The sequence below is a fragment of the Cygnus atratus genome, chromosome 1, assembly GCF_013377495.2.
Source record: "Cygnus atratus isolate AKBS03 ecotype Queensland, Australia chromosome 1, CAtr_DNAZoo_HiC_assembly, whole genome shotgun sequence".
NCBI lineage: Eukaryota > Metazoa > Chordata > Aves > Anseriformes > Anatidae > Cygnus > Cygnus atratus.
This window is the reverse complement of record NC_066362.1, coordinates 111458870-111483449: the sequence shown is the minus strand read 5'-3', so window position 1 is coordinate 111483449 and position 24580 is coordinate 111458870. Positions and strand designations below refer to the sequence as shown.

The window sequence follows — 24580 nt, the reverse complement described above, 5'->3', positions numbered from 1 at the left end:
ATTCTTTGCTCATAGCAGTGACAGTTTGGGTAATATCTCCTGTATATCTATATGATACAGGACACGATTTCACAGGCCTGCACAGACAAAGCCATTTATAGCGTTAAAATGGGTATATACTAAAGTCACCTACATTACAACACAATTACTCTTAACAAAATTTTTCTTGTTGCACACAGTAAACTCCTAACTGCACAGGTCAGCTTAACTACAGAGTTGCATTTATGTCATAAATGAAACATCAGACACACTTTAACATGTAAGCTTGTAAATCATTATTTTCCAAAAGACGTAACTGACTCGAACCTTGTAGACCCACATAACATGACAAACACTTAAGGACAGATAAGAGTCTAGGAATCCAAATGCCCATTATCAAAAGTAAATTCTGGTCCATTGTACTTATATTACTTTTGACAATGTGAGTTATTTGTTACTTTACCCTACATAAACTCAAAAACAAGTAAACTACATGGTAACAAAATCTGTATTTATGAAAATGAATAAATTGCATAGACTTCCTAACAGTCATATAGCACACTTACCCATTCCCTTTTAACCTCCATCAGGAAAGCAATGATTTAAAGCAAGGCAGAATTATAACACATTTCACAAAAGTGTTTTACTTATATTTTCTAAGAGTAGCCCATTTAAGCAATTACTACAGAGCAGGAGATAAATCCCACAAGAATTAGTCATCAGGTTTAATTATTGTTAAAAGTATGTTAAATAAAGAAAACTGAGCTAGAGAATATTCTTTTCTAGAGTAAGCTAAAAGAACATATAGGAAAACTTATGTTGTACCAAATACTTTATTTAAAATGTGTGAAGTGCTCCTTAAAATCACATATTTTTGGCAAAATGGTATCTCCATGTGAGTCTACCTCATAGTGAGCACTTTTCCTCATGAAAAAAAAAAAAAAAGTTTACTTATATGTCTAGGCTACAATCTATTTCCCAAGAAAGAGAGATACAGCATTTTCCGAGAGCCCAAGGAGACCCATGTACCTATATCCTCTCTAATTTAACAGCTGACTGATCAATACTATTTCTTGATGAAGAATAATAGCACATTGCAATTTTATTCAGAATGGGATTGGACCTCTTCCCGAGTCATTCAGTACTGCTGCTAATACAGGATTCACTTAATTTCCAGAAGCAGATTCTAATGTCACAAATACCTCATTGTGACACAGCTGAATCAACAACAACAACAAAAAAAGGATGAGGGATGAGGGCTCATCTCCCTAGAACAGATGCATTTCTTTTACAGATATCATTACAATTTATGACAGCCTACAAAGGGTATTTTTTTTCTAAAATCCGTTATTACTGAACTGTGTCAAAATGCAATGACTCTTAAAATATTTTTGGAACACTATAATGAATATGCTTTTCCACAGTGAACAAGATAGCATTTAATTTCCACACCGGGCATTTTCATTATGAATAGGCATGAGCATGCTAAGATCATACTAGCCAGTTATTAATATTAATACTGCAGTCATTAACAACAGAATTGTAATTTAAAAACACAGTTATGCACAAAAGCAGAAGACAGCTTTAGAGAATATGAAGTTTAACACAACATTTATAGGCAGCCCATATTCCATTATCTCATCATCTATTTTAAAAATGAATGGAAATGCTTCTGTATCAACACACCTGCAATCAAATGCTTAGGTTTTGAAGTTTCCTTTTTTTTTGAAATGACATTTTATCTACTTTATACCCTCTTGAAAATAAATGTTAAAGTGTCTCACAAAAGAGTTAAGTAGATAAAAAGCAAAAAATAAGTACAGAGTAATTACAGAAATAATTCCAAGTTACAATTAAATTAGGTCCTTATCTCAAAAAATGTCATCAAAAGAGCTGTAGAAAAAAATCCAGAATTACTACCCTACAAAGACTTTGCTAATATTTATGGGATTCTGACAGAAGTGTAGCCATCTTGTAGCTTAGTATGATTGTTTCACTTGGTATTACACTGGACATCACATTTTCTTAATAAAGGCAATTAAAAAAAAAATTAACACTGCTTTTGTACTACTCCTATAAAAAAAGTAAATTTCTTATTAGAAACACACTTTATTTATCAAAGCCAGTTTTTGATTTAACCCATAGCAGCCACTCTCTCAATAGAAAATAACAGTAACTTTAACCCCTAGGTACCTTGAAGGACAAAAAACCTTTCACAATTACAACTTTTGTATAGGAACATTTTCAAACACTTTGCACCTCAAACACACACAGCTCAGCATACTACAACTGACATGATCTACTCATAGATTATGTTTAAACTTTACATTACAGTGAATTCTAAGAAGCTATATGTTATTGTAATAGGTAATCTCCAATATCACATCCTATATATTTTGATATTCACTGAAATATTTTTCACAAATTTGTAAAAAAAAAAAAATACTGCCATATATAATTCTTCTCACACAAGTGAAAAAAAAAAAAGAAAAAAGAAATTTTTTAAATATCACAATCCTTTCTTACCATGACTATGTCGCCAGGCTGAATAGTGATTTCATCGTGGCTTCTTGATTCAAAAGGATACAGTGCTCTATAATACACTATTTTTACATCCTCCTGAGCAGAAATTGTTAGAGGAGCTTTTTCTGAGCAAAGAAAAAAACACAGATACAAAAGAAAAAAGAAAAGGCATTATTTTTACAGACTTGAAAAATGAGGCAAAAGTGGATACAAAAAAACCAAACCTTACATTGTCTGTAGAAAGTATATTATCCTTTTACACATGGGGAAATAGGAAAAAGCACGTTTTAAAATTTGATTGCTTACTATTTTCTCTTCTTAATATCATGTATAATATTACTATATTTTAACTAACATGATGTACACGATTATTTGTAGAAAGAATCATGCATTTACAATGCAACATACATGACTTCTCAAATGCATCACTGATTTTGTAGATTATATCTGAGCAGTAAGCCATAGATTCAATTCAAACTGTAATGTTCTTGCATGTATCAGTGGTATGCCAAATAGTTTGAGCCTGCTTATGTAGCAGCCTCAATTTCAGCCTGACTATACTTTGAAAAAAGATGTTTCAGAATGTCCTAACACACACGGATTAGCTGAAAAGAGGTCACTTACAGATGGTGTTTTAAAAAATCACATGCTTGTATTAAAGATGCATTACTAGTGAAAAGAAGAATAGAGAAAAAAAAGATAAGCTAAATTTCTCTCATATAATGCAGTTCCTATTTGTGTATTCTGTCACAGAAGTGCCCTCTGCTATTTTGCCCAAATAATACCTAACAAGAATATATAATTGATAAAGTCAACTCCAGATTAGTCCTAAAAGATAGAAGGTAATTTCCCTTTTATGCAGTCCTTTGATCGAGTATTTAGACAAATATTACATTCCCTATCAATTCTCATGTGTATTAATCAAAGCCACTTAAGAGAGTACCATGATTCCAAATATGGGCAAAAATCAGGTTATAATGCAGAGAAAAAGCTCTCAGCTGAAAGTGATTACGCACATAACAGAAGAAGATTATATCACAGACTTCAGGTCATTTGTTCAGTAAGCAACATGCATGTCAAAGGGGAAGAGGAAGAAGGATAGCTAAGTGACACACTGATGCTATAAAAAAATCCAGATTTCTTAAGATTTGTAACGAGAAGTGCAGCAGTAATTTTTGACACCTTATGTCAACATCTTAGACCATTTTACATCTAAGATTCTTCCTTCAGTGTGCACTTCGAGTCTCATTGACGTGTGTTTTATTCTGTCTGCTGAACAACATTCTTTTAGGAATACTGAAGCCTAGAAGAGAACAACCTTTTGGAGTTTAGAGCTCAAACCATTCATGATTTATTTCAATAAAATGAACAATTCAATTGTGAAACATATGGTTCTTCAAAAGGCGTGTGCAACAGCATTTCTTGATTTCTTCCTCTACCTGCATTTGACCAAGGAGCCTGGACGGCTGGCTTGACTGGGTCTTGATGTGGTTGGAAAAGCTTACTCAGTTTCTCTTGGATTTCCTGTTTCCCCTTATCCTCGCTTTCCTTCTTCTTGGTTATTTCTTCCCTTTTTAGCTTCTCATCTTCCTGATTTTTTTTTTGCCACTGAAGTTCTTCTTCTTGTTGCACTCGATCAAGCCGTTGTTTATCCCGCTCCTGGATTCGTCTGTTGGACAAGTAAAAGTGTTTTGTTTTATTTTTTAAGTCAGTCAAACAAAAGACCACAGAAGTTACTTGTCCTTGTGTGTAATCTACAATATAAAGTGTACTCCTTATGATTTTTGCATATCTTACCAGATCTGGTAATTTTATTTGTTGAGTTATCAACCACTCCACAACATTTTCTTACACAGTGGCTCCTAGATGGCAAAGATTGTATGTATTCATAAAGAAAGAGCTGTGACTCAGACAAGTGAGAGAACACTAATCTGTGTAACCTGCTACTAATGGTAGGACTCTATTACTTTAAACTGTTTTGTCTTTGCATCTAAAAATGAACTTTAATATCACTTTTTATTTTAACTCACATATGAAGTCTATGCCTTTACAACACAATTCCACAGAACTCTGAAAAGGCCTCAGCATACACTGAGAAATTAAATACTTGTGGTTTGGAGCTGAATGTAAGAAGGGAAAAAACATTTAACACAATTTCTTCTCATCAGAGTTCTTCAGAGATTTTTAAATGCGTAACTGTTCTTATTGATTGAATTGTAACCGTTTAACTGCTTCTTTATCGAGACTGTGATTTCTTCTCCTCTTTAATGACATGAAAATATATGTTTAACTATATTTTTCTAATTACTGTATGAAACTTTATATAGGTATTTTATAACAGTCTCTTACTGAGCTTACAGTGCTCTGAAAATTATAAACTTTATACAATCCAGTATCTTTACACTTTCAGTCCCAGATCTTCAATTTAACAACATCAGAGTTGGGGATTCAACAATATTTGTGTATTCTCTTTTCATAGTTTTCCATGAGATTCACAAATCTAATGCAATTGTTTTAAGTAATGAACCATATATAGAAAAAAAATTTGAACCCATAAATAAGCCCTTCAGGACCCTGTAACTGTAAGGCTGCTTTTCATAATCTCTTCCCAAGCAATCTGAGCATCCCATTATATCAGCAATACAGGTTACCATTTTCATTTGCCCCACAATTCCTTTTATTTAATCTAGAATTGTAGATATCAACTACAACTATCACCAGACGTTTTCAGTAATGAATTCTTCTACAGTTTTCCCTGAAACACAAGAAGCAGCAAATTATACTCTTCCATTTCTATTGCTCAGCACTCACTTTAGCTTTAAAATGCAGGAAGCAGTCAGGAATACTGTTCAAACAAATTGGTTCTACTTATTTTCTCAAAGCTACAAACATCTCTAGGTAAGATACAAAATAGTCAAATCAGAAAAAAAACGTGGTAATCAGAAAATATGGCAGTCCTGATCTTCCTGCTGTGGGGCAAGGAATTAAAAAAAATATCCACAAGCTTCGCACAGTACTCTTACAGAACTACTCAGAAAATTTCACATTCCTAGTTGTGAAAGCCAACAAGTCCTTTACGCCCCCCGACAGAGGACAAGAAAAAAATGGGTAAGTATTGTCTGCTAGAAACAATTTGTACTGGTAAAGATAACTAAAGGGTTGTAACAGACACACAGGGTGATTTGATTTGTACTGTAACCTGTTCCACTTCCATGTTTTTTTAATACCTTTTTAATACCTTTTTAATAAAAAATTAGTGAAAATCGCATAGCAACAAATTGGTCATTACAGACTTGGCCTACTGTATAGCACATATTTTGTCCAAGAGCGCGAAGAATTCCTGGCCAACATACTTAAGGGTAAAAATTCACTTTCCAAATGGTAGGTTGGCACCAGAGGGCAAATATCGTCTTCTGTCATTTTAAGTTTTGAGTTGACAAAAACATTTTCTGAGAGATCCCAAGGTACTCAGTACCTGTGTAAGATGACAACTACTAACTTAGAAGCTAAAAAAAACATCCTTGGTTCAAAACAAAATTGCTGATACAATCTCAATATTCTACATCAGTATAGCGTGAGTATAGGTTAAGACACCAGTGAAGATATTACTTCCTCCTCTACAAACTACTGCTATACATTTCTGCCTTCAATGTAAAGTCAATTCAATAAATTCACTGCTCTGTCAACCTCCTCTTTCAATCACTGAATATGTCCTTGGCATGTTCATTTGCAAAGTATTCAGAGCCAATTACTCAGCAGTTTTGTTGCAACATTGAGGCTGCATTATATACAGATACAAAGTGGGTTTTTTTTGTTGTTTGTTTTTTTTTTTTTGTTGTTGTTGTTGTTGTTTTTTTACTTCAGTGGTGTCTTACCTGGTGAGTTTAGTCAGATGGGCTTTAGAAAATGATTTTTTAATTATTTTTCTAGTAGAGTAATTAATTCTTCCCATAGATATAAATCAAGTTTGTTCTAGCTGCTGGATTGAGAAGAGCAGATGAAAACATATCTCAGGGGTAGGGGACTGATTTCTTGCTTTTTTAGAAAGTTTGCTTTTTCTGAAGTCAATACCTCAGATTCTTAAAGGCACGAGCCCTGTGCAAGTAATTAAAGAATTACCCTAACTTAGCTACTTTCTATGTATAAGATTTCTGTTTGAAGATGAGGTTTTCATTGAGATCTTGTTTTGGTTTGCCTGAAATATAAAATTAACTTGACTCACAAAGAAATAACATGGACGACCAGGTTGCTTTAGATCGTAATCCATGTAATGCGATAACCAATAATTTAAGATCCCTTGTTCCCAGGCCTTTGTTTTCATCTCTTGACCAGTGTTTACCCAGATTGACAGCATAAAAACCCCTAAACTGCTAAAAATTTAATCAAGAAGCTACAAATAAATTATGTCAGAATAGAACTGCTTGCTAGACTATATGCCATTTATTTTACATAAATATATTATAAATACATTTTAAAAGTTATTTCCAAGGTGTGTAGTAAAAACCATTAGCTCTGTCTCTAAATGTAGAAGTACACTACACCTTTTAAGTAATGCTGCTGAAATCTGTATGTATCGTTGACAGTTAAGAGTCACAGACAGATGTAGAAGCTCATCTCCAAAACACACTTTTCATTCAAGGATAAAAAAAAAACTTCATTTCTAAAGAAGTCATTTGCACTGAACCAAAACTTGTTCTAGGTCTTAGATATTCTTGACATTTAGTAATATATTATTTGAGATCAGATAATGTTCCTGGAAATACAAAGCTTATTTGACTTTTTTTGCAAAATGCTTTGCACTCCCGTATCTCCACAGGAAGGGCATAAACTAGAGCATTTTGTTACCTTTGAGTTTCTTTTTGCTTTTCTAATTCTGTCTTCCTTTCTTGTTCTTTCTGTTTCAACCTCTCAGCTTCCAAGTTCTTTTGCTTCTGTAGTTGCTGTTTGTTATGTATTTCTCTCAGCTCCTAGACAAAAAAGTAAAATATGTGTAACCATACAGCATGTGAATCACAATTAACGGCCCTGTAACATTTTCATTGTGAGGCAACAAAAATTGGAAATGGTTGGATATCTCTTCAAACTTTCAGTATAGCCAAATGCATTGGCAGGCATTTAAGGTAGGTTTAAAAGGACTATAAGCCATTTCACATTTTCCTAAATTTTAACTATATTAGCTTAGATGTTAAAGAGTTAAGAAACAAGTAAGTCATTTTTAAAGTGGAACTCTAAAATGCTGACAAAACTTTAACAAAGTTTCATCTGAACAGTCAATTATGTTTTATTTTATTTGCTGAATTGTTGAATTTATTAGATTTCATACAAAAATCTGGCTTATGAACTGCTCATAATAGCAAGTGCTTCAATTAGTTGGTTTTATATTGAAATTAAGGGTGATTTACTAAAGAAGCTTCAGGATTGTTTTATGTCCAGGAGATAGAATTCCTCAAGCAACAACTTTGGGATGAAACTGTGGTACAGAGAGTACTCATCCGTATACAAGCCAGTTTTCCTTTGGTTAATTATAAAGACATTGCTTGAAACATTTAGAATACAAATAATAACAAAAACATCATATTTTCTCAAGATTTGTTTTCTGCATGAACATCTACTATTAACAGAAATACCAGTTAGATCTTGCATCTCTTTGTGTAACCTAGAGTCTAGATTTTTTCTATTTTGAGTCTAAACTCCTCAGTATTATAAGGAATAAAAGAATCATTTTCATTGAAAATAGTCCACATTAAAAAAAGAATAGTACACACAAAATATGCAGAAAAAGTTTATAACAGGAAATTGTTTCCAAATCTGTATCTTAGTAATGTCTGCTTTTATTGAAATATGACTCACATTGAGCAGGTTTGTTTAGTTCTCGTATCCTTAAAAGCTTTATCTTAATTTACTCAGGCACTGAAATAAGTAATCTTGAAAGTATCGTGATAGTTTTTCAGAAATTCATGATCTACAGATTAGCCAAACGAAGACTTCATTAACCAAAACATATAAAATTGCATAAGAGAATAAATAAATATCAAGTGATTCAATGGGTTCAAATCAGAAAAGTGAGTTAATTTCACAATAAGATAATTGCACAAAATTATTAGTAACTTCTTAGCTTTCATGCAAGTTGAAAGTTAATACTTGTTTATTTACATATTAAATTTATGTTTCTAAAAATTTCTGTCAGTGAAATTAATACATGAATTAGTGCTTAAAGACTGCACTGTACAACATCAAATATTAAGATGAAGTCAAAACTACCTTGTTAAGAGGAGTAGCACTTGATCTTTGCAAGGTATTAAAACATTTTGGATATATGAATGAAAGTTTTAAAAAGTTAAGTTGCATTTAGTGTCCTAGTCCTGAGTCACATTTTCTTAATGATCCTCAATTTTAAATTCAGTGAAAACTGAGTTCAGCATCATTAAAGAGATACCCAGTTCCTATACAAGTTTAATATAAACTCTGCTAAGGCCATGAAACTCATTGAAATATGGAGATAATTTGGGCAATACTATATTTCATGATCATCATTATTTTCCATAGCCATATGAAAACTTAGCAGATAGTTAGGATCTAGAATAGATATTACAGAATATAAAATAAACTACTCTTGTGAAATCACCATGATTATTCAGGCAGGATAGTGCCTTTGGGAAAATTTTTAAACCCTGAATGCCCATGGTTAAAAACATTCATGCATAGCCTTATTTTGGACTAAGGAAAAGGGATACTAAAATGGAAAAGCATTAGCAATATTCAACATAATTTTTTCTTAGTAGCTGGCCCATGAAGAACAATGAGCAAATAAGGGGATTAGGATATTTCAGTGAACACACAGTTGGCCAACTGCTCCTGGAGCTAGATGTGGCCTGCACCAGACTTTTCTGTAATGCTAACTATAGTAAGCAGTCTTTTCCAATAACTCTATGTTATTAACTCAGCTTCTTTAATATTGTTACACTTGTAATATATTGAGGTACAAAGGATTTGACCCTTGTTTCCAATTAATTTCTCTGAAGGAATCATAGTCACCATCTTCTTTGTATGATCACCCAAACCCTTATTTATATAAAAAATATGTACAAGTGCAAAGGACAAATATACAACCATAAATACACTAGCAGTTCAGTGATTTGCAAGCATTTATCTGAAAGGATATGGGTTAGAAAATGGCCCAGTTTGCCATGTGGAAAACAGCTTTCAACGGTATTTTGAATTTCTGTAGATTACAGAAGTCTCCACACGTGCAAAACAAAGTCTCTACAAAGCTCTTGAAGCTCAGAATACTATTGCTGTGAAGTATCAAGTATCTTAAGTGGTATTCATGATTTTAACTAGCTGTTTCTCTTTCTGGATAAGGAGACTGCTACCCAAAGCACAGGTTGCTGACTCCTAAATTTAGTTTAACTTTAGCACAGTCTTCAGTTTAGAAATCCTGTGGTGTTCTCCTTGCTCTTGTTTTCCTTCACTTCCATTCCCCCTGCTGTCCCTTAATGCTGTATGCCAAGAAGCTCAAGTTTCTGAGTCCTGGCTGATGAGACAAAAGAGAACTCTGCTTGAGTTGAGCAGAGAGACCTGAGGTAGTCACGTATTTCTAATAAAGCAACACTGAAGACAACCTACTGTTACTTGCAAAAGTTATTTAGACAAGAGCACTTTCTAGGTTTGTTTTTTCTCCCCCTTTGCATCTTTTTCTCAAACTCTGGTGCGTGAGCAATTAAATAGGAATTATCACTTGGCAAAGAAAGAGGAACTAACAATCTTCAAGGGTATGAAGGCTATCTTAGCTAAAAGAAAACAAAAACACAAAATCTGTGATAACCCAGATGAAAAAACGTGAGCTTGGTTTACTTTTTAAAAAGAATTTTGTACTCTAAAAAGAATGATTCGGTTCACCTATGCTCACAGAACCAGGAGGAATTCAAATCCTCTAATTCAAAAACAACTGGTATTTTCCCCCATTCAGAAAAGCATCCTCAATTCTCAAATACATAAAAACACGCAAGAATTTGCAAGACCAAAACAGTGCCTAGTACACCAAACACTATTTACTTCCACTAGATGTCTAACTGCAAGGCTAGCCCAAACTTTATATTTTAATTATAGTTTAGACAAGTTTATCTCACTACCGAAAGTACAATATATACCATGGCTAGAGCCAAATAGGAAACTGAGAAGGTTCTAGCTATGAGCCATGTCTCCATGGCTGTCTGAAGCAAATAATTTCTCACATTGAGTACATACAGCAGGATCATTAACTTCGGTCCAAATAATTAACTTTTTTTTTTGCATATTTTGTCATTTTATATGTATACTCAGCTAAGTTAGGATCTCCAGTGATGGTTGCATAAAGTTTTCCATAGATCTTTTAACACATTATTCCTTTCTAGCAAAGCCAACATGCTAGTTCAGCATATTATAGTTTTCCACAGACAATCTATCACATTATTCCTTCACAGCTAAGCCAATATGCTAGTTCAGTATTTTGTGCAGAGATTTTCTGCGTGACATACCTGTAACAGTTAAGAAAATCCAACCTAGTTTACACACCTGGTACTAGATGGAGTATTTTGGAGGTAAAAATGCTGTAAATATCCTTCTTTGCATCAACTAGGAGGAAATAAAGATTTGACTGGTATCTCATGCAAGAGATAGATGCTCTGTTGCTTTGCCAAGTATTAGTGGGAGGATGGGGGAAGAAAGAATCAGCATCTCCCACAGTGCTGCAGGACACCAACTGAACAGAATTATAGTAACACTTCAACAGTCAACAGAACGAAACATTTGCCAGCTGAATATTCAGCACAGTCCTACGCTTATCCTTTACAGACACAAGCAACTAAGAAGTTGTACAAATCGTGTATCGTAACTCTGAAGACATAAGAACACTTTGCTTTTTCTGGTGTGCAGGACAAAGAATGTCTTAGGCTAAAAGCAGAGAGAAATTGTTACCTTTCCACTTAATTCACAAACAGACTAACAAGTATAAAAATAATTTTGAGATGTTACAATAACCACATTTAGGTACCCACATAATATTGAATACGAGTTAAAATATGAACTTCATACAGCAGAGTAATATTCACTATATACAGACAAGTCATATTGATATGAAAACCTTAACTTTAAAAATTTAATCATTTAAGCTCAAATGTTGCCGTTTGACGGAAAGACAGGACAGCTTAGAACACTCTTCGGGGATTACAGCACAAGGTTTCCATCAAATCTTCTCTTGAGACAAACCACAGCATTTTATCCCAGAGGAAAGAACCCTACAGTTCTGTGCTCACTGAGGCTTTCCCACAGCAATACTCTTCTACCCAATTCCCCAGATCCAAAAGCACCTCTTCTGTCCTTGACAGAGAGAGTTCCTCCTTTAACCCCATATCATAGTTATGGGGGATTTCATAAAGGGAATGTATTGCCATCTCCCTCATACCTGGAATCACAAATTACAGTGTTGTGTAGGAATGCTTAAGATTAATGTTTTTTTCATTTTCATTTTTAAAAGTCCGATGATGACCAAAATAGGCAATTAATTTAAAATCTTGAAGTGTCAAGATATGCAAAAGACAAAAAATAACTAAGTAGTACCTTGCCCAGGTTCTAAATCAAGGCACACTCCTCATTTAAACACCAAGGATTAGATAAATAAGATTACAAAAGCTCTTCTCTTTGGTTACACTTTAGTGCTAGCACCTTTTATTAAATACTAACTTAGTTAAACACTGCACACTCATCTGTAAACAAATCTGGTAAAGTGAAGCACATAACTGGAGGAGGTTCATCACTCAGATTGAGATAGTTGTGTACTGCCTGAGTATGGCATGGAGACCTTTAGAAAGGAGTCTAAGTAGTTGACGCAGCCCAGGAGAACTGCCAGGCACTGCAGCATTGCATCTTCCATTGCCACTGACTGGAAGAAAGAAATGCTCAAATGTAAACAGGCATTCATATGCAAGACTTGTCCAGTGCACACTGACTAGACAGGGACTGACAACAACTGGAACATGACACAAAATGTAAGACATTTTTAAGAACTTGATTCTAGCTGTTCACCACTTTTTCCAGGCACTGAAAACAGCTTCTCAGCAAGACTAACATATTTCAGAAACGTTCATTTAGTTGTTTTCTCCTGTGCAATAACTCAGATAAGCTCTAAATACATGATTCTTCAATGCTGCATGAAATAACTGCTTGGTTATTTCATAAAACTATATTAAGAACTATTTCAATTGTTTTATTTGACTGTGTAATGACTGACCATTGCAAAATTTAAATGTAAATTCACACTGAATGTAGAATTTTTAAAGGTAAATTATAGGAGAGCTACATACACACAAACAGGAAACCTAATATAAAGCCTTCTATTCTACAAAATTATTTTATATAGAAAAAACAAGTGTCTAGTTACATTTTACTAGTACCCGTATCAGTTTTAATTATTAGCTTTCTTGGCTAGGATTTTGAAGAGTATTGAAAGTTAGACTCCTTGAACTTAATCAAGGATACAAAAATGCGATGTAATTTTCAACCTTGTTACAAACTCACTCACTTATACTGTAGTCAAATACATCGCAATCCACAAGACTATTATATTCTTTGATAAAATGCCTCAAATAGGATTTTAAGGGATATCTGACAAGCTCCAGGCTAAGGTACCTATTTCTTTGCCAAACAAGTACACTTAGTCAACTCTGTGGCTTTAGACTTCAGACTTTTAGACTTTGTGGCCACAGTGGCACCCTAGAAGCCAGGTAATCCTAAGTACTATCAGTTAGCTCAAACCATGTGGCTCTAGCTACAGATAATCAATAGAGATACCTGGATCTACCTCCTTTGAAACATTAATAATAATTCAAACTCCAGAAAGTTTTTGAAAAGTATGCAATTCTATGAACATTTCAAACTCTTGAGATGTTAACTTGAAAAAGAAGTAACTGAAGTACTTGAGTTCTTAAGGATTAATGAGAAGAAATTTAAATCAGTTGCTTTGGAGGCATGAAAAAAGATTCGCTGAGAAAAAAAAAAAACACTGTTTCAGTTATCTTCCTAGTCACTCATATATGCTATTAAGACAAGAAGCAAATATGAGGTAATTTAACATCAGTTTTGTGTATTCACTTACTGCAGAACATAGAATTGTAATACGGAGGCAAATGCAGTGCAACCCATTGTATATGATATGTTAAAAAGTTGACCTGTAACCTAAAATACATTGGAACATCAAGTAAGCCTTACAGTCACATCAACAAAAAGGCACACTAGACAAACTGTTCACTTTAGCTTGCACTATCTCAGCATATTTCTCTGTCAGATACCAGTGGATCCAGTGTTAGCTGTTTCAAGAGAATTAATTATAATGTTGCAAAATTTAAGTGGTGTATTCACATGGAAGATAATAGAACAGATATTCATAGCCAAAACATGAGGAATAGATCTCAGTAATGATAACAAAAGGTCATGGTTCCATGTTGCTGTCAATTTTACTGTCTCTTTAAGCATTTCATCAAAACTAGTCAGTGAGTTTGGCATATGTTCTCAGAGAGCAGTAGGAATTCTGGGAATTCACAAAAAGTACCACATCATTCTGCTACTAGACCAGAAGTCAGTTGTATTATAGAAAACAAGGTGAGCACCAGTGCCTCTCTATTACACGACAGAGAACAACAGCTGCACCAGTCAGCGTCAATTAGGGTGTTGCTGTTCTAACAGCTACCCCATCCAATGTGCATCTCAGTTATGTAATAGAGCACATAGGAAGAGTAGATCACCATAGAAAAGGCCTATGAATTAAAAACTACTAGATAATTTAGGAACAGCCTTAATTAAAAATGGAGTTTAAATTTTATTCATTTAATAGAAAGACATTTTTAAAATAAATATTTATGTGTATCCCATCTGTACATATTTCCCTTTAGTTTTGAAGTTAAAGAAGCCCTTATTATATTTAGAACTCAGATATGGTTGAATTTTTGATATATTATTTGAAAAGGATTTACATTTAAATGTGAGCACTGTACAGTTGACTGATAATTATACAAATTGCAAGATATTTTAGCACCAAATTAACTTGTTATATTTATGCACTCAGTTACTACTAAATAACCAAACAAGACATTCTTCTGTTAGTTGGGGAAATTATTACCACATTGAAAAAAAAAAAGTCATCTTTCCAATGGCAGCTTCTTAAAGTTGTCACAGGTTTTTGACTGTTTAGATTAAAAGAATTATTCAAGTTCCTAGACTCCTTTGTGTTGAGCAACATTATTACCTAAGACATACCTGTGTTCTGGCTTCATTTCAGGACAGAACTTTCACTTCACACAAACCCTAACAAAACTAAGAGTTTCAGGAAATCTTTCACTAACTTTGTGCACAAAGTCTCTCACATGCAAGGTGTTCTGAGAGCCTCCTCCACAAGGATAATGGCTATTCAAATACTGCTGTACACACAGGATCTTCTAAGCAGTTTCTCTTCCAATGGGATTGCTACAATCACCCTATGCTAAGCCCAGGAAAAGGCATATCTTTGCAGATATTTAAACCTAGCAAAAAAGACATCCAGGCCTTCAAAAATGCATCTTGCACATCTAGTGAAATTACAAAAGGGAGAAGATACAACTCTCTCTGTTCCCACCTCCCAGTTTCATTAGTAGAACTGCCCCACTGCCTCATTTTTGCTTCTTAAACTCTTCTCTTCAAGCAAACACAGAAAACTGCAGCAAGGCAAAAATACTAACTTTCAGCATCACAAAATGGTCTTCCTGTTAAGCACTGCGTCTACATATTATGAAATCAAGAACGGAACATCCTCAGTTTAAGAAAGGTTGCTGAAGTTATCCTAAAAACTGTCCTCGTGACTAATTCTCAGCATATAAAGTGATAACTCCAAATACTAACATTTGAACACAGAAATTAATTTTCCCCTTAAGCTGCAAAATAGCTTACCATTAGATGATGTATTCTAAGACAGATGGCAGACATTCTGACATTCTGATAAACCAATATCTTTGTTTAATGTGAATTTTCAATTTTTAATCATTAGCTTGTTATTTGTTGAGCCCTTCAGTATTTTAAAAAATAAATTTAAGTGTTTGGGGTTTTTTAATGTCATGGGACTAAGATTATTCATCCCCCCTCTGCCCATTTATGAACTGTTTGGGTCACCTATGAACAAACCAAGTACTGACACTAATTTTAGAACAAATACTCTTTGATCATATTTATCTTCAAATTGGTTCAAAAGGACTCCATTAAAAAGAAAAACACACACAAAAAGCGCAACGTGTTATAATGTGCCCAGAGAGATATATAGAGGAAATGCAAATAAGGTAAACTGTTCTGTTTTCTTTTAAAGTAAATCGAATATTTAGTTTGGTTTTATGTTTGGTATGACCCTCCAGAGATCATCCCCTTTCTACTTCCCTACCTGTTAGTGGTATGGTATACAGCTTTTTATTTTTCCTATACTTATTAGCAATTTTAGTATTGAAAGCAGATATCTGTTGCTTAACTTCAAACACACCTTCCTTTCTAAAGCACATGATGTAGTCATAGCTGATCTAATTTCAAAAGGACTACAGAAGCATTAATGTATTGATTGTGCTTTTCCTTCTAAATACCTATAGCACAACTTTTTATATCTTGCAGGAAATTGAGTATTTTTCTAGTTAGTTTTCACAAGAAACCATCAGTTAAATTAGTAGATAGAGTACTTAGACGTTAGAATATTTTATTACAAAAAAGAAAAAAAAGAACACTATTAAAAGGTTGTAACTGCAGACTGATTTATAACTTCTCTCTGAACAACATTTCCTCTACTGACTTTTGCAATTTCTGTAATTTCCTTGTGCAGAAATAAACAAAAGCACACAGTTTCAACAAAAGACTGATCAATAAAGCATGAAACCACAAATGACAGACAACTACATTCAGGAACAACCATGAGCTTATGAACAGCGGATAAAAAACTCTGTGTGTCAGTAGGAAGTCTTAAGTCACTGTAAGATTTGAAATACTGATTCCAGCAGATTTGATGACCTACTATAGTCTTGCACTTCTTTGATGCAAAAAGGCAGAAACTGGCAATTTAATACTTGTAATAACAGATCTGGAATCAGACCTCAAATATATTCTTAAGTAAATTCTGCAGATTAAGTTGATTCAAACTCTTACTTTGAATGTTCAGTACTATTTTCTTTAAAAATACAAATGATAGATTTCAGAATGTTGTCAACACTGACATTCTAAATCAATCATTTCAGTTCAACATATTTCTCCATAATCAAGTTAGAAAATGATTAATTGAACATTTAGAAGTAAGCATCAAAAAGTCTAGGGTTACCTTCAGTTGATTATTGAATATATCAATTTCCTGAAGTTTAGATCTGGTTTCTTTTTCTACTTCATCTAGCTGGTCTCGAAGCTGTTGACGGGCTAGCTCCTTGGCTTCTAAGGCTCTTTTGACAGTAAGAAGAGAATCTCCTGTTTTTAAACATATTGTGAAATAAATATGTTCTTACATGGAGAATTTTATGTCACAGAAAGCAACATTTTTCAAAACACATCTTGAAACATACCAAAATATTACAAAGTATGCTGTGCATTGCATCATCATGGCTTTTACTAACTGGTTTATACACACACAAAAATACACTTACTATGCAAACTGTTCTGTTGAACTTGCTTTAGTTGATCATTAAGCAATTGCTTTTCTGGAATCAATCTTCCAAGCATCTGCTGAGATTCCTGAGTAGAGGACAAGGAGAGAGAAGACGAGAAAAAGACAGAAAAGGTGAGTGATAGATGATGACCTTAGCCATAAGACCTCTCATTTTCATTTCTTCTGAAATGACTCTTTACTTTTCCACAAAGTAAACCATTTATTATTGCTATGACAGAAGCACTGTCTGTGTGGTACCACCACTCAGAAATAGTTCTCTGACAGTTTGTCCTAGCTTGTTTTTTGTTGGGTTTGGTTTTTTTTTGGATACGAAAAAGTAAGCATATCAAATATAAGCTTCTTAGTTGTGAATCGATTTCCATTAAATATGCAAATTGGCTTGGAATTAATTGAAGTTCAGGACATAAAAAGACAAACATAGATTTCAGGATATGTTAAAACAAGCACTTACTAACAGTTTATTTCTCACTTAAACATTCAACTAAGGAATAAAAAAACAAATATTTTCAGTTTATTTAAAGAAAAGAAAATAAAGGTTCTCACTTTAAAGGATTACATTATGGCCAAAAACAATGTGACACAAACTCTGTTAGATGAGAACATGTGATTCCTAGATCTCTATATTTAGTACTCCTGAAAGAGGATTATGTCTTCTCTCAATTTCAACAAACATTCATACGATTTTGCACTGATAAATTACAGGAGACACTGCAGATGAGAAATTCCTCCTTTGGTGGATCGTTTATAATCTCTGCTCTTTCTGGAGAATGAAGTGCTACTTCATATACCTTTCAGTAGCCTTGGCCTCCAACTTCAAGTTGTCAAAACAAATTCTAGAAGCATGACATGAAACAGCTTATTTTATAAAGCTGAGTGTCAACATCTCGTTTTTCAGACAAACTAAGTAATTTATTTCAGCTGCTACCCTGAATTGCAGGCTTCTGAGGAACATCTGAGAATTTCAATTTGTCACAAAGGACTGTAAATGAAATAATACAATCCTAAGAGCAAATGTCACCTAACCACTCAATACCAGAGTGAGTCCCATGAAAAGCTTTTAATTTTTCTTACAAGAGCACAAGCTTGACTGTAGTGACATGACTTCATAGTTGTCCCACTTTTCTCTTGGTAGTCTGACTGAGCCTCCCATTTGCGGCTCATATCTTATGCTTATGCAATGACCACAGACAACTATAATCTCTTTACGGTCCAGAAGACATACTTAGGTAGCACAGCAAAGTCAAGGACTTTATAAACTCATTAAGTATAAAAATTAAGATAAGCTATACATTTTACTATTAGGAGTTACATGTTCAGCTTCACTGTTCAGCTGTATTGCCTATAGCATGAGTAGATCATTCTCAGTTCTTCAAGGATATCATGGACAGATACTCCTGTTATGGCCCTATTACTCCCTACCTAGTAACAAAAGGGAAACAGCAATATATAATGTAGAATTTTCCAAATCATCTGCCTGAGGAGGCCTGCCTCATTCCCAACAAACCACCAATACAAACAAACAGAAAAAAGTTCTCATTCATCTAATGAGGGAAAATTCTTCTAATCCTGTGCCCTGAGCAGAAGGGCATATGAGAAAGTGAGATACCACTAATCCCTTGTAAGTCTCTACCACACACCCTGCTCCCAGTGATTCTGAGGAAAGCCAAGTTACTTGGGAGCCAAATTGTTCATCAAGGAGGCAATAAACTCTCCAGGTAACTAGCAGAAGCCCTGCAGACAGTAAAAACATGGTTCAGACACATACAGTTAAGGTATTTGGGAGGCAGGATCCTTCCAGACACACCTGGAAATACCACTCTACCAGATAACACAGATTCACGTAACTAACACAAATTTTCATCACCCAGTATAAATTGTTATACAATTTCTTCCAAAATTTTAATCAAACTCAGTCTTGAAACTAATTAATAGGTTAAAGAATAATTACTTATTTTAATTAACTCACTTTCCATATCAAGCATCAGATGTATTAAACTAAAATATTTCCAGGTAAAGATATAATATCTTACAAACAGAATTGATGATATTGACTCTTCATCTACTGGAGAGTTTAAAGGATCAAAATCGCCTTTTAAAAAAGTCACATACTGTTTTACTCTTTCCTCTACAAATCAGATAGTAAAATTTACAGGATATTTGAGATACTCATCTTTTTTTTTCAGGAAAAAGCTATACCCTCTTTTAGGTTCTCCTCAGATAAAATTTTTTACTTTACTTTTAGTTAGTTTTTTACTAACTAGTAGAACTTCTTTCTAGGATCGTAATTTTGGTAAACCACTGAAACAAAACTAGCTGAAATATTAGGGGAGAGATCAATGATAAATAAAAAACCAAAACCCCTCAAACCGAAAATCCAACAAAACAACCACCAAGAACAGCAAGTGTAATTTTCATTATAGGACTGCTGTCACAGTCATTGTGAATGAAGCAATTTAGAAAGCAAATAGTTAGAAGTGCATTAACTAAGCATAGACAGCTTTTTGTCTCTCTGAGCCACTACTGGTGAATGTGACTTAACTGTCTACACTTCATTGAATGCTGTTTGACTTTGTTTTTTCTTGCCAATCACAAGCATTTCATTAAAGAGAGAAGAGTGATTTTAAGCTAATTATCGCAGTTCTTAATGTCACAAGCTTCCCATAGTAGCATTCCTTGTTCATATCAAGTGGACAAAAACACTGTGCAAGAATATGATCCCTAAATTACACTCTTCATAACAAGCTGCTGCCAAAAAAAAGACAACTTTCTGTTGGCAGGTGTAACAGCGCACACAAAACTGTAATAAAAATGAAATGTGTTTTATGAAATAAGAAAAATAGTCCAAAAATATGCATGCTTAAAACAAACAAACAAAATGAACTTTTCAAGTGCTGTTTTTGTTCAAATGAATATACTATATTAATTACGTTTAGAAAGTTGAAATGGAACAGTAGGATTAGGTTTTAAAGATAGGTTTTACCTTTAAGCCCCCATAACACAAGTGCATGATCCTCTTTGAATTGGTAGAGAAGCACAGAGAGCCCCTTTTACTGGCCAAGAATTAACTTCAAGCACCATAAAATATTTAATAAACAAATAAATCCCTAAATGAAATACTACAGCTTATCTAGAAACCTTTATAAAGTGCATAGAACACTTTCACTCAAAGCAGACATCAGATCAGTCCCATCTTCAGTTTGACAGAGAATTTTAGATAGAGAAGCAGGAAAGAAGAATGCTAGGATTAGGCCAAGAACTAACTGGTTTAACTGGTAACTTCAGTTTTGAAAGTTCATTATCTTATAACAAAAAATAAAAGGATCATCAAGTCACTTTACTGAGGTAATTTCTTTCAGCACAGAAACGGAAGTTACTGCAATAAAAATATGTCACAAAAATTGATTCTCCTTGTCCCCAAAACCATTTAGCATCTTCAGCTAAACAATTTATTTACTACTCTGCACAAGAGGATTCCATGAGGAGGAAGTGGTAATCACAGCTACACCCTCAAGTGTAGGAAGTAGTTCTTACAACACTGAAGAACAGTACAGAAACTTTAAGTGACAAAGTATCTACAGCAATTGCTCACATACAAGAAACAACATATATTTTGTGTCAAGTTTGCTTAGGATATTGATGCAGTTAAAGAGGTCAAAGCACAAGGCAAAGAACAAAATCAGAGAACATTTCCTCACCTGTAGCTGCTGTTGCAGATGGGTAATTTCTGCAATTCTCAGTTCTCTAGATTTATTTGTACTCTCAATTTCTTGTCTTTGGGTAGACAGCCGACATCGGATATCCTGAAGCTTTCCCTCCAATTGATTTTTTTTATCATTCTTTAGACAAAAAGACAAAGATTTCTTTGTTTTACCAGAATGGTTTGTCACAGAAATCAAGATCTAAAAAGTACTTTTATTCCATAATCAAAAGTTGAAATTATAGAAAACAAATAGGACCTTATCACAGGCATTACCATGCTCATGTGTTTTATCTGCAATACTTACTAGGGCTTCCAGCTCAAATTCTAAGGTCTTCTTTTTTGCTTTTAGAACAACTATGTCCTCTTGTTCTTTGTTTCTTTGATTTAGTAGTTCTTGCCGACGATTACGTTCCCACTCAAGTTGCCTTTGCCTCTCAAGTTCCCGTTTTGCAGCCTTTAGCATTTAACCAAAAAATAAAACAACAACAAAAAAGATATGAAAGATCTATTTTGAGAAACTCTTCTAACCACTGATATCCATAATGTGTGATTAAAACATTAATATAAACATACTGTTAAACTGTGGAATAAGCATGTACCTCCATTTAAGTATATAAATTGCTCAATTGTTTAAGTGCTCACTTGAAAGCACTATTGCTTCACTGTATAGTGGATATGCAACTAAACAGAATACCACTCCATTTTAGTAAGTTTCCCAAGATCCAATTTTCTGATTTAATAAGTTGCTTCACATTAAGACTTCAAGAATCCTCCAAACTAACATCAAATCTCTCTCCAACATTAGGCATTCTCCAGCTTTGCAAAGAAGTCAAATGCCACTGCATTGAATGTATTAACTGGCAATGTAAGAACTTAATAGTTTTTGTTAAGTTAACCAGCATGTTTTCTTTAACAAATTAATTCAGTGCACGAAAACCATGAATGCCACCAATGCCCACAAGTTTTCATCATTAATTCATGCATCTCTTTACATCAAAGAAAATAATTATTATTTTTAAAGAAATTAGAGCACACTGTCCTAGACCCAATGTCTGATCAATTCATTTCACTTGAAAAATTAAGAAAGAGATAGACGACTATTTCCTCACCTTCAAAAACCCCAAAATCTAAGTGCATTGCTTATACATTTACTTACTAAAAATAAAGATGACAAAATATTTAGTATACACATTCTATTCTGTTCTAAACAAACCCAGATCTCAATGACTTAGCCACCTTCCTTTTATCCAATTGGTTACCTCTCTTCTTTCTATTTCTTTCCTCCTTTCCTCTTCTCTCTGCCGTTCCAATTCCCGTTGTTTTTCCAACTGTTTCTCTAGCTCCAGTTGTCTTTTCCGTTCTTGCTCCTGCCGCTCACGTTCTTTCCTTTCCTGCTCTGCCCGTTCCAGCTGTGCTAGACGCTCTTGTTCTTTGCGTTGCTGTTCCAGGAGAGCCTGCCTCCGTTTTTCAAGTTCTAGATTGCCACGTTCAAAGTTCTCGCGTTTTTTATCTTCAAATGTAACTTTAGTGTGTAGAAACATGGGGCAAAGGAGAATTAAACTTTGCTAATGACTTAAAAAAAAACATTTCCATTTATGCTGAATCAAAGTGATACAATCTTTCAACAGGACTAGAAAGAGCTCTCAACTACTGATAGTATAGCTCTATGGGTAATTCAGGTTTTATCATTAGAATTTATATTGTAGTTTTCCTTAAACCTACATGCTAGGGAAACTAAGGTGTGAATTTCAGTTCCCATTCCTCAGTGTGCTGGAGTTCCTCCACACATTTCATAATAGTAAGAGCACAAGAACCACCACTTTGATTACTACAAGTAAGGAAAAGAGTTGAGCTGAAGATATTATCAAAAAGCCATTATGCAAATGACCAGAACTTATTTAAACTTGATATTCTCATAAGATCACTCATTACTGTCAGGAAAAGAAATAGCTTACTTAAGTTCTTGACCAGAACTCAGAAAGACTAGATTCCTGCAGATTCACACCCTCATCTCTTGTTGTCCTAAAACAACACCCTCAGTTCCAGCACAGGTTCCCTGACATTCTTCTGCAATATGAGGCATTATCCCTATTCAACGCTCCAGACCTCTCTCACACAGTTCCTCCAAATTATTCCCTCCAAATCACCTTCAGTTTCTTTTCCTACCCTCTATGTCCCATTACCATACCTCATATTCTGAATTTCTCTTCCCTCATGCCCAACATGTACCTTTTTGGCATGCAAGTCAAATCAAGAGACAGTACATGTTCACTTCAAAGTGTGCATGCACCAAGTGTTTGACATGTTGAGCTGACATCTGCCCAACCAGTTGAATGTTTATCTTTTCTTAAGTTATTAAGTCTTTCTTACTGCCAATCACAAATTTTCACAGAAGAAGAAATTTAATCACTTCAGTGTTTTAAATTAGCCACTAGATTCAAAGAATATTAAAGTAAAGACTGATAAGATAGAGAATAACCCCCATCAATTTAGGAAACCAAGCAAAAAGGAAAAAACATATATTTATATTTACGTCAAGCAAGTCATTTAAAAAGAAAAGGACAGAACGCTTGCCAGCAGCATCAGCATTGCTTAAGCATTGTCTTAAAGGCTCAAAGAAAGCATATACCACCAAGATGAAAAACCAAGCTCTAAAAAGACTGCCCAACAAGAAAGTATGATTACTCAACAAAATCAAGGTAGCTACTAGAGGTAACAAAGTATGAAAATAGATGAGACCAACTTCTAGCAAATTAAATGAAATGAGTAGCTATTGGCTTGTGTTACTATGCTTACGGGATAGCTTCTAAAGGTTCATAAAAAACAGCAATAAAACTCTTTCAAATGTCTTGAGAAAAAAAAAAGTCAGATTTAGCAAAACGAATGAAAGATCAAGAAGTCATTCACTATATGAGTGATCTTTATAGTGGAAAATCTACACATCAAATGCAATGAAAGGTTTATACAGTCTAGTTATTCTCAAACTGGAAACAAATGGCTTTAGAACAAAAATAAAACCAAGAAAATAAAGAGTAACAGGTTGCCAAGCCCAGACAATACTAATCCATAGTTCATATACAAAATTCATGAACTACAACAGGTGGCCCTGCTTGAGCAGGGGGTTGGACCAGATGACCTACGGAGGTCCCTTCCCACCTCAACCATTCTGTGATCCTGTGATACTAGCTCGGCTGTGCAATCCATCCTTTAATCAGCCTTAAGGCTGTAAGTCTAGAAGATGAAAAATGCAACATCAGTCACTAAGAAAAGACAGTATAATGATTCTGAAAGCTATAATCCAGTCACTCCAATCCCATGCTGGGCAAAGTAGCAGAGGCTACAATACACAAAGAGTTAGTATGCGTGACTACACATGACATCATGTGGAAGAGCCAATGCAGGAAAGAGCTGCCTCTCAAATATAGTAGAGGGCTGGGATCTGTCCCCACCCAATTTTATCAATAAGAAAGTTGACAATGCAGATGAGGTCAATAAAAGAATACCTGTGTGTTTTTGAAGTCTAATAAAGAAAATAAGCCAAGGGCAGTGGCTGACCCTCCTGGCATTACCAACTGCACCCCAAAATCCTGTAATTCCAGGGGCACAAGACTTACACCTCAAAATGTGTAAGAGAGTCGTATCTCACCTGTGACCAAACACATCATTGTGAGACCTCTGTGAGGTCTGCT

The 24580-nt window shown here is 34.3% G+C and overlaps 1 protein-coding gene across 8 annotated transcripts in view; it reads right to left on the bottom strand.

Annotated features, from left to right (window-relative positions):
- The window catches only part of ITSN1 (intersectin 1), a 127634-nt gene that overhangs the window by 48833 nt on the left and 54221 nt on the right, over positions 1–24580 (bottom strand). For 7 of the 8 annotated variants that reach the window (XM_035545846.2, XM_035545848.2, XM_035545853.2 and 4 more), the window contains 8 exons: positions 22151–22413; positions 21196–21345; positions 20887–21027; positions 17169–17256; positions 16853–16992; positions 7348–7469; positions 3942–4171; positions 2506–2627 (listed from right to left, as the gene is read on the bottom strand). In XM_035545846.2, the coding sequence (XP_035401739.1) occupies positions 2506–2627; positions 3942–4171; positions 7348–7469; positions 16853–16992; positions 17169–17256; positions 20887–21027; positions 21196–21345; positions 22151–22413 (1256 nt within the window). The remainder of the gene's footprint in view (positions 1–2505; positions 2628–3941; positions 4172–7347; positions 7470–16852; positions 16993–17168; positions 17257–20886; positions 21028–21195; positions 21346–22150; positions 22414–24580) is intronic. The other variant, XM_035545849.2, reaches the window with a different exon arrangement.